Source organism: Schistocerca cancellata, chromosome 11 (genome assembly GCF_023864275.1).
Source record: "Schistocerca cancellata isolate TAMUIC-IGC-003103 chromosome 11, iqSchCanc2.1, whole genome shotgun sequence".
Taxonomy (NCBI): domain Eukaryota; kingdom Metazoa; phylum Arthropoda; class Insecta; order Orthoptera; family Acrididae; genus Schistocerca; species Schistocerca cancellata.
In genome coordinates, this window is record NC_064636.1 from 40,524,267 (window position 1) to 40,537,933 (window position 13,667).

General features: G+C 41.5%; 1 protein-coding gene across 2 annotated transcripts in view; it reads left to right on the plus strand.

Moving 5' to 3' along the window:
* Nucleotides 1-13,667, plus strand: part of LOC126108886 (poly [ADP-ribose] polymerase tankyrase-2-like) — a 59,388-nt gene that overhangs the window by 37,800 nt on the left and 7,921 nt on the right. For both annotated transcript variants that reach the window (XM_049914246.1, XM_049914247.1), the window contains exon 2: nucleotides 5,127-5,700. In XM_049914246.1, coding sequence (XP_049770203.1) covers nucleotides 5,138-5,700 — 563 coding nt within the window. In that variant the 5' untranslated portion in view covers nucleotides 5,127-5,137. The remainder of the gene's footprint in view (nucleotides 1-5,126; nucleotides 5,701-13,667) is intronic.

Below are 13,667 nucleotides of genomic sequence, written 5' to 3' on the forward strand. Positions count from 1 at the left end.
CAGTACAGATGAAGTGATCAAAGGTTGCTTCACACACTACTTTGTAAATACAGCTCACAACAGTTAATATAATGGCCAACAGTCCTCAGCTAAACCGAAATTATACATTTTAATGACTATTTATACCCATTCAGTCCTCGTTAGACAAATATAACTTTTAGCACTGGCTAAATTGAACAAAAGCAAAGGCAAAATCAGAACTGGTGCAGCCACTGAAAAGCGTGTTCTTTAGCCTTATAAAGACTAGCTTTAGGATATTGTTCAACTTCATTAATTTACACTACTGGCCATTAAAATTGCTACACCAAGAAGAAATGCAGATGATAAACGGGTATTCATTGGACAAATATATTATACTAGAATTGACATGTGATTACATTTTCATGCAATTTGGGTGCATAGATCCTTAGAAATCAGTACCCAGAACAACCACCTCTGGCCATACTAACGGCCTTGATACACCTGGGCATTGAGTCAGTCAGAGCTTGGATGGCGTGTACAGTTCATGCAGCTTCAACACAATACCACAGTTCAAGACTAGTGACTGGTGTACTGTGATGAGCCAGTTGCTCGGCCACCACCACCATTGACCACACGTTTTCAATTGGTGAGAGATCTGGATAATATGCTGGCCAGGGCAGCAGTCGAATATTTTCTGTATCCAGAAAGGCCCGTACAGGACCTGCAACGTGCAGTCGTGCATTATCCTGCTGAAATGTACGGTTTCACAGGGATCGAATGAAGGGTAGAGCCACAGGTCGTAACACATCTGAAATGTAACGTCTACTGTTCAAAGTGCCGTCAATGCGAACAAGAGGTGACTGAGACGTGTAACCAATGGCACCCCATACCATCACGCCGGGTGATTACGCCAGTATGGCGATGACAAATATACGCTTCCAATGTGCGTTCACTGCGATGCCGCCAAACATGGATTATCATGATGCTGTAAACAGAACTTGCAGTGTCAAGAGTAACCGCAGCCACAGTCTCCGAGCTGATAGTCTGTGCTGCTGCAAATGTCATCGAACTGTTCGTGCAGATGGTTTTTGTCTTGCAAACGTCCCCATCTGTTGACTCAGGGATCGAGACGTGGCTGCACGATCTGTTACAGCCATGTAGATAAGGTGCCTGTCATCTCGACTTCTAGTGATACAAGACTGTTGGCATACAGCACGGTGTTCTGTATTACCCTCCTGAACCCACCGATTCCATATTCTGATAACAGTCATTGGATCTCGACCAACTCGAGCAGCAATGTCGCGATATGATAAACCACAATCGCGATAGGCTACAATCCGACCTTTATCAAAGTAGGAAACGTGATGGTACACATTTCTCCTCCTTACACAAGGTATCACGACGTTTCAGCTGGTCAGCTGCTGTTTGTGTATGAGAAATCGGTTGGAAACTTTCCTGATGTCAGCATGTTGTAGGTGTAGCCACCGGTGCCAACCTTGTGTGAATGCTCTGAAAAGCTAATCATTTGCATATCACAGCATCTTCTTCCTGTTGGTTAAATTTCTTGTCTGTAGCAAGTCATCTTCGTGGTGTAGCAATTTTAGTGGCCAGTAGTGTATAATAGTTTGTAAATTCTATAGCTAAGAATGTCTGCCTTTCACTGGCTGACAAGATTATTATTACTATTATTATTATTATTATTATTATTATTATTATTATATTTTGTTTATACATTATTGCTCTTGAGCTGCATTCAACAACATATGCAATATTAATTTGTGATTACGCAGTTGGGAGTTACAGATTTATGACCATAGGACCCCTCTTGTAGACTGAAATTTAGTCATTGAAACTTTAGTAATTTTTAATGAGTGACTCTTGCTCATCAACACGAGTGTCACTGGATTCCGAAAAATCAGGAGTTCAAAAAGCATATCAACAGATACCAGAAACTTGATGGTTTGGCTATAATTGGCACTGAAAGTTAAGACCAGATGACATCTTTAATTATCAAATGGAAAAAATGTGCATTGCATTATTTTGAGCTGTCTCCATACCTCCAAGTTTCATCAAGGTTGGTTGTTTACTCCTGAGAATGTTCCTTTTTGAGCAAAATACAGCAATCAAAACCTCTGCATTTTGATAGCTATACAGGATGTAATTGTCAGTGACTTCGGCCATATATGGACTACCTAAAGAAACTTGTTGATTCTCTTCCTCACTGAATTTGGACCACTATCAAGGCTGTAATTGGTGTTGCAAATTAAAATTTTGTCTAGTGTGCTTAGTAGAGATGTATATTAAATGGTGATTTTCAGTCTCTCTCTCTCTCTCTCTCTCTCTCTCTCTCTCTCTCTCTCTCTCTCTCTCTCCAGCTAAAATTTGAAAATTGTGAAATTTTTGTAATAGAATGAGAAATTGATTTCTCACACCATTACACAATGCAATAGTAATGTGAATGTTACTCCAGAATGGACGTAAATCACTCTGAAGTTAGGAAGTGGTGTGGTTGACTGAATTTTCGCACACACAAATAAGTACAGCTTTCATTTTTCTTTGATTTTGGGCAGAAATATGGCCTCACACCTAGAAACTAACAATTGGCCATGTGGCCATGTGCGAGTAGGAGTCGTGTACTGAGGGTTCTATGCAAACTTAATTATGTACATACATAAGAATCGTAATGATTTTTGTGTGTTATTGATATCGAAACTGGCAACAAATTAATCCTGTAAATTCAGAGACCATGTCAAATTCTCTGCAGTAGTCCTCAGGCCAGCCCAGATGTACAAAAAGAAGCGACCAGGGGACTAAAGTTTATACATATAGAGAGAGATGATTTAATAAAACATTTTTTTATTTTCCTTCCTGGAAGATATAAACTGTGTGCAAAGGATTTTCTTTTGAAAATGTCTGAAAGTATTTGTATGGAGTGTAGCCATGTATGGAAGTGAAACATGGACGATAAATAGTTTGGACAAGAGAATAGAAGCTTTCGAAATGTGGTGCTACAGAAGAATGCTGAAGATTAGATGGGTAGATCACATAACTAATGAGGAGGTATTGAATAGAATTGGGGAGAAGAGGAGTTTGTGTCACAACTTAACAAGAAGAATAGAGCAGTTGGTAGGGCATGTTCTGAGGCATCAAGGGACGACAAATTTAGCATTGGAGGGCAGCGTGGAGGGTAAAAATCGTAGAGGGAGACCAAGAGATGAAAACACTAAGCAAATTCAGAAGGATGTGGGTTGCAGTAGTTACTGGGAGGTGAAGCAGCTTGCACAGGATAAAGTAGCATGGAGAGCTGCAGCAAACCAGTCTCAGGACTGAAGACGACAACAACAACAACACATGTGGTAGATATTAATATTGTACTCAAAAGTTAGAGCAGAAACCTGACTTGGCCGTCTTACAAGGCCCAGAATTGTTTTAGAACTGACTTTGTGTTTGTGGAAAGAATTTAGAGCCATATTGACTGCTATTCGACTGGGACCGTTTCAAAAACCTTTTCATATATGGAAACCTTTTTGTGTATGTTTAGTACAAAAAAAGTTGATGCCCAGGGCTGATAAGTAGTCTTCACTGAGGTGTCTTCAGGCTTGGACACTTATTAGCAGGTACAGAGTATTAAGTGTTAAGCAGTACTGGAGCACATGAGACAGTTTCAAGGAAAGAAGTTTCTTATTTGGTCTAATTTCCGCAGTGCACGACAAGCACCGAAAGTTAAGAACCCGGCAGAGAAAACAAGTAATGAACGTAGAACACTCTTGGTGTTTTACAGCAGAAGCAGTGTGTATCACACTGCAGAGTGTGGAGATAAGTGCGAATATGGGGAAAATGAGTGAGCAAGTATCACAGCTGAAAAGCTTACGGGAAAGCCATAGTGTGGTGGTTACCTGTGGGATCGCATCTCGCTGTCGAGTCGGGCAGGAGTGGCTGGCAGTGAGAGGCGACAAGCTGTGCTCGAGGAAACCAACTCCGTGATGTACCTCATACCAGTCGCTCGACACCACAGTCACCTTGAACTGTCTCTGATTTGTATACTGTTTATAAATGTGTGGCTTTATATTTGCCTTCGCCCTTGCCACAGCCCCTGTAGGCTGTTATGGTTGTAGCATACAAAGCACCTTGTGCCACATTTTAATACTGTATTTCATATCCTTGCAAGATGATAGCATTAAACTTGACTGGTGACCTGTGCTCTGTATTGGATGACAATGAGTGGAATGTAGAGGAGGATATAAAATCAGAGTGTAGGCTTTCTCAGCGAACGTCATTGATACAATATTCTTAAGTTATCTGCCAAGTTGTGATATCATGTTGCTGCAACGTTTTGACGAGTTTCCTACTTGTCATCCTCAGGTGAAGATGATGAATGGAAAACTGGAAATACTGCTGTAGCACAACACCAAAACTTGACTAATTATGAGAGATTTCTTAAAACGTCTAAAATGTGGGTCATCTGGATCACGGACTAAGCCCATAGACTGGAGAGTTTAGTGTCACCAAGTGGTGAACTCGTCCTCTTTTCGTGCAGTGATGATCCAGCCACATGCATCTCTCTTTTTTGTCTCAGTCACTGCTTCATTAACTTGACTCCCTATTTTAAGCATTTTAGGTACTGTCGTACATAAGTTCTGGGTTAGGGTGAGGGTGAAGGTGCTTAACTTTTCAGAATTTTTAACTACATCTGTCTTATCAAATTTAGTATGGACATAGGGGTTGCACTGTCTTGCACCAAACAGTCCTGTTGTCATCACACCAAAAATAACAATTGCTGTACTTTCTTTTTCTACAACAGTAAACAATCTTTCATTATGCATTGTTATGCACAATATTTGAGATAAAGCCTTTTCTTGTAATGAATCCTGACACATCCAGAAGCAGTTCTGATCGTGGTTCTGAAGGATAATTGTTTCAGCTACTTTATACAAGTGATGCAACAGTGAAGTCGGGATCTGTACAGTGCTGGAATAATTTAGTCATTTCAGGGTTTAAGAGGACAGAAAGGCAAGTACCTGTGGCTAACTGACAAACAACAATTCTGCTAAACAAGGACACATGATGGGTGGTGAAATTAGGACAAATTAGATGTATTACGAGAGAGAGAATGATTTACTGTTTAGTAACATTTAAAAATTGAAACTACGTCGTTCGTGTTTCAGGAGCTATTGCAATGGCAGCGAGAAAGTCGAAGGACGGTAGTTTCGCGAGTGACATGCGCGCTCTGCTAACCTCTCGCGAGGGTGCGGACGTGACTCTGGTGGTCGGCGCCTCGCAGCTGCCGGCCCACAGTCTCGTATTAGCAGCGAGGAGCCCCGTCTTCGCCGCCATGTTGCGGAATGACATGAAAGAAGCCAGCAGCCGCCAAATTGAGATAACCGACGTGCGGGAAGATGTGTTGTGGCAGTTGCTGTGTTTCATGTATACTGACACAGTTCCGAAACTGGGAAGATTGGCAACGGAACTGTTAGGTGCTGCCGATAAGTACGACCTGCCGTTGCTCAAAAAGAGGTGCGAGGAGCAGCTGGCGCAGGGCCTGAGTGTGGACAATGCCGCCGCCACCTCACTCCTCGCCGTGCTGCACTCGTGTCTGGAGCTCAAAAGTGCCACTGTGGACTTCATAGTGAGGCACCCTGAGGTGATGACCTCTGACGGCTGGATAAAAGTGCTGCGGAACAATGCAGAGGCTGCAGCTCAAATTTGCAGTCTGGTGGCGGCAGCAACACCAAAGAACAGGTCTGAGCACCAATGTGTGTGTGTGTGTGTGTGTGTGTGTGTGTGTGTGTGTGTGAGTGAAAAATTACAAATAATAATCTTATCTTTTTAAAAAAAATTCTTCCAAAGACAAACATTGCACAAGTGGTGTTTCCCTGTCGATACAGTTCCCCACAGTCGTTTAATGAACAAAATAAGAGCATATGGACTATCAGACCAATTGTGTGATTGGATTGAAGAGTTCCTAGGTAACAGAACGCAGCATGTCATTCTCAATGGAGAGAGAAGTCTTCTGAAGTGAGAGTGATTTCAGGTGTGCCACAGGGGGAGTGTCGTAGGACCGTTGCTATTCACAATATACATAAATGACCTTGTGGATGACATCGGAAGTTCACTGAGGCTTTTTGCAGATGATGCTGTGGTGTATCGAGAGGTTTTAACAGTGGAAAATTGTACTGAAATGCAGGAGGATCTGCAGCGAATTTAGGCATGGTGCAGGGAATGGCAATCGAATCTCAATGTAGACAAGTGTAATGTGCTGCGAATATATAGATAGATAGATACCTTATCATTTAGCTACAAAATAGCAGGTCAGCAACTGGAAGCAGTTAATTCCATAAATTATCTGGGAGTATGCATTAGGAGTGATTTAAAATGGAATGATCATATAAAGTTGATTGTTAGTAAAGCAGATGCCAGACTGAGATTCATTGGAAGAATCCTAAGAAAATGCAATCCGAAAACAAAGGAAGAAGGTTACAGTACGCTTGTTCGCCCACTGCTCGAATACTGCTCAGCAGTGTGGGATCCGTACCAGATAGGGTTGATAGAAGAGATAGAGAAGATCCAACGGAGAGCAGTGCGCTTCGTTACAGGATCATTTAGTAATCACGAAAGCGTTACGGAGATGATAGATAAACTCCAGTGGAAGACTCTGCAGGAGAGACACTCAGTAGCTCGGTACGGGCTTTTGTTGAAGTTTAGTGAACATACCTTCACCGAGGAGTCGAGCAGTATATTGCTCCCCCCTACGTATATCTCGCGAAGAGTCCATGGGGATAAAATCAGAGAGATTAGAGCCCACACAGAAGCATACCGACAATCCTTCTTTATCCTTCTTTCCACGAACAATAAGAGACTGGAATAGAAGGGAGAACCGGTAGAGGTACTCAAGTTACCCTCTGCCACACACCGTCGGGTGGCTTGCGGAGTATGGATGTTCATGTAGATGTAGACATGGTACCATTAATTAATCACTTGTTTGAATACAGCGTGTTTCAGTCCTCTCTAGCTGAGGTGGCAAGTATCTTTGGAATTACTATCAGAGGACTCCGTATAGCAGGAAGGCACTAGTGTTCAATCTGCAGGGTCATTCAGAGCTTTCACAAATAGCGTCCTCCGTGTGTGCTCAACAGTGGACAGATTTTATCTGTTACCTTTAAAATTGACTGTGAGTGAGCGAGAGGGCTTTTGCGGCACTAGACTCCTATCCCCATCTGGTCGTTTCCATTAACCACTTGAAACAAATTTTGGGATCGTTTATTTAGAATGCATTCAGTTGGTCATTGGCCCAAGTCTGATCTCCCTACTTCTTGGTCACACTCAGTGACACCGAATACTCGGCACCTTTTCGTGACACTTGCAATTTATGTGCTTTACCTGATGTCCAAAAAATGGGTCCCAGCTGGAGATGTGAAAGTTGAGGACAGTCTATTAGAAGAGGTCAGTGAATATGTCTACCTTGGGCAGATTATAAATATGAAGGGAGACACAAGGCCAGAAATCTATCAACGCACGAGTATTTGATCAATGCATTCTTCCTTTGATGACGTATGGCTGCGAGACATGGACACTGAACTCATTTATAAAAGGGAACCTTAGGACAGCACAGAGAGCCGTGGAGAGATCAATGCTGGGCTATGCAAGAAAGGGTAGGAAAAGGGCACGATGGCATCCGGTTTGTGACGAAGGTTAACGACATCTTAAAGACAGTAGGTTCCTTGAAATGACAGAGGGCTGGCCACGTCACAAGAGGAAAAGACAACAGATGGACGAAGCTAGTACTGGAGTGGAGTCCGAGAGAGTACTGGAGGCCTAGGGGAAGACCACCAGACAGATGGGACAAAGACATCAAGAAGATCGGCGGTAACACCTGGCAGAGAACTGCCCAAGACAGTCTCACTTGGAGGAGACTGCTGAAAGCCTACCTGAATCCACGACTCGAAGAGGCCACATCATTTAATGATTGAATTGATGATGATGATGATGATGATGATGATGATGATGATGAGGATGGTGATGACCTAATACGTTAGTGATTCTTTCGCTCATATTGTTAGACTTTTGTTCTTCAAAATGTGGGAATGATCCACTGAAATAAAGGCACTACCTCTGCTATATTGTGAGCTAGCATAATATGTTGGTAAATTGTTTTAACTGACTGTCATTTTATTACTCTCGATTATACATCTCTTGTGTTCACTTTAAGAACATAAAGTGCATAAAGCAATATTGACCAGAATAAATTTTCACTCTTCACAATAGGGTGTGCTGATTTGAAACTTCCTAGCAGCTTAAAGCTGTATGGCAGACAATCAGTCAGACCCGGAATCTTTGCCTCTCGTGCACAGATGCTCTGTACGATTGAGATATTGAGGCACTTCTCATGACCTGGTCTCACATCTTTAACACTCGTCGAAGTTTAAAGTTGGTGCACGCACCACTCCAGAGTGAAAATTCATTGTGGTAGCAAACTGCCAGTTTGTGACTAAGCCCTGTTTCGGCGATATCCTTTCTTGCAGGAGCTCTAGTACGGCAAGGTATGCGTGAGAATTCCTGTGAAGCTTAGAAGGTAGAAGTAGTACCAGTGGAAGTAAAGTTGTGAGGTTGTACCTAGATGTCTGTTCGTGAAGCATTTGTCCACAAAAGTCAGAGGTTCTGGTTTAGAGTCTCTGTGTGGAACACAGTTGTAATCTGCCATTAAGTTTCAAGCACTAAGACAGTCAGTATGCAAAAATGACTGAGACATGGAGGTATAGTAGATACACTGCACAGTGGTGGGAGAAGGTAATATTGCCTAGCTGTGTTGTGTGTCATTTCTTGACAACTACACACTCCCTTTTACTTAAGTGTTATTGATCTCTGACCTTACTGTGCAGTAATCAGCTGGATGGTACTTACATCTGTGCCTCACCACAAAAATGCTCTGGGCAGATAGCGAGTGGCAAGTACCCCACCTCACCATCTTGAGGAATAGGGTGGGGATGTGTGTGCAGACTTGTGTTAATAAGGGAAATTGATCCTGAGGGATGAATATTCAGCTGCAGCTGCCAAGTGTTCTTTTAATAAATCACCATCAGTGAAAGATTGCATGAACTTTGCTAAAAATAGTGCAATTTTGTAGCTCATCCAAATGGCACACTTACTTGATTTTTTTGTACTCTTCTTCAGAGTGTTTCTTTTTGAGCTGAAAAACTACAGGGCTATTACAAATGATTGAAGCGATTTCATAAATTCACTGTAGCTCCATTCATTGACATATGGTCACAACACACTACAGATACGTAGAAAAACTCATAAAGTTTTGTTCGGCTGAAGCTGCACTTCAGGTTTCTGCCGTCAGAGCGCTCGAGAGCGCAGTGAGACAAAATGGCGACAGGAGCCGAGAAAGCGTATGTCGTGCTTGAAATGCACTCACATCAGTCAGTCATAACAGTGCAACGACACTTCAGGACGAAGTTCAACAAAAATCCACCAACTGCTAACTCCATTCGGCAATGGTATGCGCAGTTTAAAGCTTCTGGATGCCTCTGTAAGGGGAAATCAACGGGTCGGCCTGCAGTGAGCGAAGAAATGGTTGAACACGTGCGGGCAAGTTTCACGCGTAGCCCACGGAAAATTGGCTCATGCCAAAACTGGAGACCGACAGCGCCGACTTCATCTTGCAACAGGATGGTGCTCCACCGCACCTCCATCACGATGTTCGGCATTTCTTAAACAGGAGATTGGAAAACCGATGGATCGGTCGTGGTGGAGATCACGATCAGCAATTCGTGTCACGGCCTCCACGCTCTCCCGACTTAACCCCATGCGATTTCTTTCTGTGGGGTTATGTGAAAGATTCAGTGTTTAAACCTCCTCTACAAAGAAACGTGCCAGAACTGCGAGCTCGCATCAACGGTGCTTTCGAACTCATTGATGGGGACATGCTGCGCCGAGTGTGGGAGGAACTCGATTATCGGCTTGATGTCTGCCGAATCACTAAAGGGGCACATATCGAACATTTGTGAATGCCTAAAAAAACTTTTCGAGTTTTTGTATGTGTGTGCAAAGCAATTTGAAAATATCTCAAATAATAAAGTTATTGTAGAGCTGTGAAATCGCTTCAGTCATTTGTAATAACCCTGTACTTCCACGTGCTTATTTTCTACTTCTGTATTCTTTGACTGGTAAGACCTGTAGTGCCTTTGAAAATTAAACTAAATGGAAGAATGCATTGTCATGTGATACACCATAATTTGTGTGAACTCAACTCTTTGTGTAAAAAGACAGATTCCTTGCACTGCGCATAGATATGTGAAGAGACTGTCAGTGTTGCTGAATGTTGACTTGACTTTGCTGCTATTAGATGGCACCATTTTTAATTTTTGACGCTACTTCACAAACAAAACAGTCTGCATTTTCTCTGAAAGTTTCTTGCAGCTCTCAGGTAAGGCACTGTTCCCTGTTATTTTCCTTTTATTAACAACGACAATTTCGGAGGAAAACACATTTTAAGTGCCATTCGACTCTACCAGTAATCGGTGTTCAGTGGAATACCTTATTAAAAATACACGTAAATGGACATTTTCACGCATTCCAGTCGATATTGGCATCCCTATTGGATTATTTTGTTACTTATTTGTATTCACTTATTTTTTAATTTTTTAAAAGGAACTTTAAGATCATAAAATGTGCAAGCTAATACATTTTGTTTAGTGCATACATTATATATGTTTGTGCAGATGTATTTAATTCCTGGACTTAAAAATGTCAGCCTACACACAATATTATCACAATTATTAATGAAATAATTAATACAATAGCCCCAAAATATAGTAAATATGGTTTTTCTCTTGGGAAGTTCCTAATTAATATGATAGCCCTGGAAATTTGCAACAAATTTTAAAGGTCCCCTTTATTCCATAGAAATAGGAGCACTTGGTTTTCTTTCTACGAGGTGCGACGATAAAGTAATGAGACTGATGTGAAAAAAAAATATTGCTTACCGTTTTAGTCAAGTTTAGTGTTCTCCTTCAAAGTAGTTCCCTTCTGATTGCACACATTTTTTCCAACGCTTCTGCCATTGATGGTAACATTTCTTGACTCATATTCTGTAATATCCTCAAAGACCCTAGTCACCTTTTTGGCCATCTTGTGTTGTTTGAAAATAGTGTCCCTTGACTGCCATTTTGACTCTTGGAAATAGAAAAAAGTCACATGGAGTGATACCTAGTGAATGAGGTGGCCGTGGTAGTACTGAAATTTGTTTTGAGGTTAAAAATTGCTGTACTGACGGAGTAGTAGGGGATGGCGCATTATTGTGATGCAGAATCCAATTATCAGCAGTGTTGGCATGGACATGAAGAACTCCTTTTTCTTTGTAGTAATATTGGTTAACTGTTTGTCCAGGAGGCAACCACTCTTTATGAACAATTCCCATGGAATTGGAGGTTGATGGTCGTCCACTTCATCTTCAACATTCGTTCTGCCTTCACTAAACATTTTATGCCAACGAAAAACTTTAGCTCTTGACATAAGCTCCTCTCCAAAAGCCTTCTGAAACTTACCGTAAGTTGTTGTCGCATTTTCACCCAATGTAACACAAAAAGAAATGGCTACCGCTGTGCAGTATTATGCGGTTCGATTTCCGTGACGAGAGACACAAACACGTGTTAACATATTACAGCACAACCCATGACTGAGCAGTTACATTGATGTACCACTTGGACTAGAAGCAGCTTATAGACATATGAACCAGAATCCCCCATTGGAAACGCCAGTAAAAGCAAATATCTTGGTTTAGGATCATCAAAATTGTCACCATTGTTACCTTCCTCTTTAACCCATACAGCCAACGAATCTTTAGTGGATTACTGCCTGTCTTCGTCACAGTCAATGGAATCCTAGAACACTGTTTTTTTTTACCTATTGTTTTTCACGGTTTCTTTTTCTTCATTTCCCGGTTAACACATGATGAAAGATTTCTTCAGTTGGCCGAGATGTTCTGCCTTCAGTACTGGCAACACACTTTCCTGTCTTTTCCCCTTTTTTTGCCGTTGGCAATTTTTTCATATCTCGTGCCCTGGAACACTTTTATGACTGCTTCTCCCATTACTGTGGGTGTGGGCTGAGGTTCTGGAGACTCTACTATACCAGACTGTGATGATGGTAGTTTATTGAGGACTTTCTGTGGCTCAAACAGAGAAATTGCACAAACTCAGAATCCAGACTTCAAGCTAGCAGCTGCATTACGATGGATGGTCTCCGTCAACTCACAAACAAGAGCAGGAAAATTGTCCTTTGGAATTGAATTTGGTCTTCTGTCTACTTTCTGGTGCCATTTTGACAGTGCTGCTCGACATGCAATTTGAAGGGTCTTAAAATGCCACATCTAGAGGTTGTAGCTAATGTGTGGGATTTGGATGGAGACAGATGAATTTAGTTTTGTGCTCCTTCCCCATTTTCAGCACCTCTGATAAAAAATGGGAAGACAGATTGTCACCCAGCACTGCTTTAACTCCTTGTTGTCCCAAGGTATCACAGTAGTCTGGAGCCAGTCTTTGAACGTGACTTCATCGAACTACCCAGACTTCGACCTGTTACATCTGTTCCCTTAGGCCCTCCTTGTGTCAAAGTATCCCACATATGTTCAGATTTGTAAACGACATATGCAGGTAGGAGTTCGCCATTGATTGCATCAGCAAACATAGCACTCATTGCTGATTTAGAAGAGTTCATTATTCTCTCCAGATACTTTGACCTCATTTGAGAATACACACTTTTCCGTCCCGTTTATCCGACAGGTTCGTTTCATCGTAATTTAGGATGTTAGGCTGATCCCTTGTAGAGTCTTTTCAAGGTTTTCAAAATAATTCTTAACTGTATCAATATCAATGTGAAATATAAATAAGAAAAAATTAATAATTTTGAGCAGAGAAAATAAGAATTTCTTCACGAAACAGAAAACAGCATAAAATTGTCAGGTGTGTTTTATGAAATTCTCATTGACAGCATGGCATTTTTATGATAGAAACCGCCTGTCGTCTCTTCTCTGGAGAAACTCTTTTTGAACATGTTTGCATTTCATCTGGTTCCCCCCCCCCCCCCCACCCCCCCCCCACCCCCACCCCCCCCCCTCCCCCCAGGTGAAAGTATAGCTAATAATTGAGTTTCGAATTTTGTAGATAGAAATCCCGACTCTGAAACAAAGTGTTCTGTAATGATTTTCACGTGTGTCTTCCCATTATATGGTCCCCCTCGGTAGTGTGTGGAATTCTGTACTTTTTTACATTTGTAACTGATAATGCTTAATTGACTTTTGTCTTAAACTGCTTTAGCAAAATATGGATATTTAGAAGAGTTTTTCATCACCCACTAAGTTACAGATAAATCTGACAATGAAAGTACAGAAATATTGGGAGACAGTGGTTTCCACATCAGCAAAAAATTGTGCCATAACTAGTGCAGCTGTTTTGCTTTGTCAGATGTGTGGTTGACTCTGTACTGGAATACTATTTCAACTTGTGACAAGTTTCAATAATCTGGAAAAAATATTTTCGTTCTAATATTTTTAAGCCAAAAATCATGACTGTAGAAATAAGATTATTTTTTGTTTTAGTACAGCTTAAAAGTGCTAAATGGATCAAAGTCAGTCACAGTACTTTTTAAAATTATTTTTGCCATTGGCAACACAATGTTTTTCGTGCCAACTTCCTATGTCAAAGGCA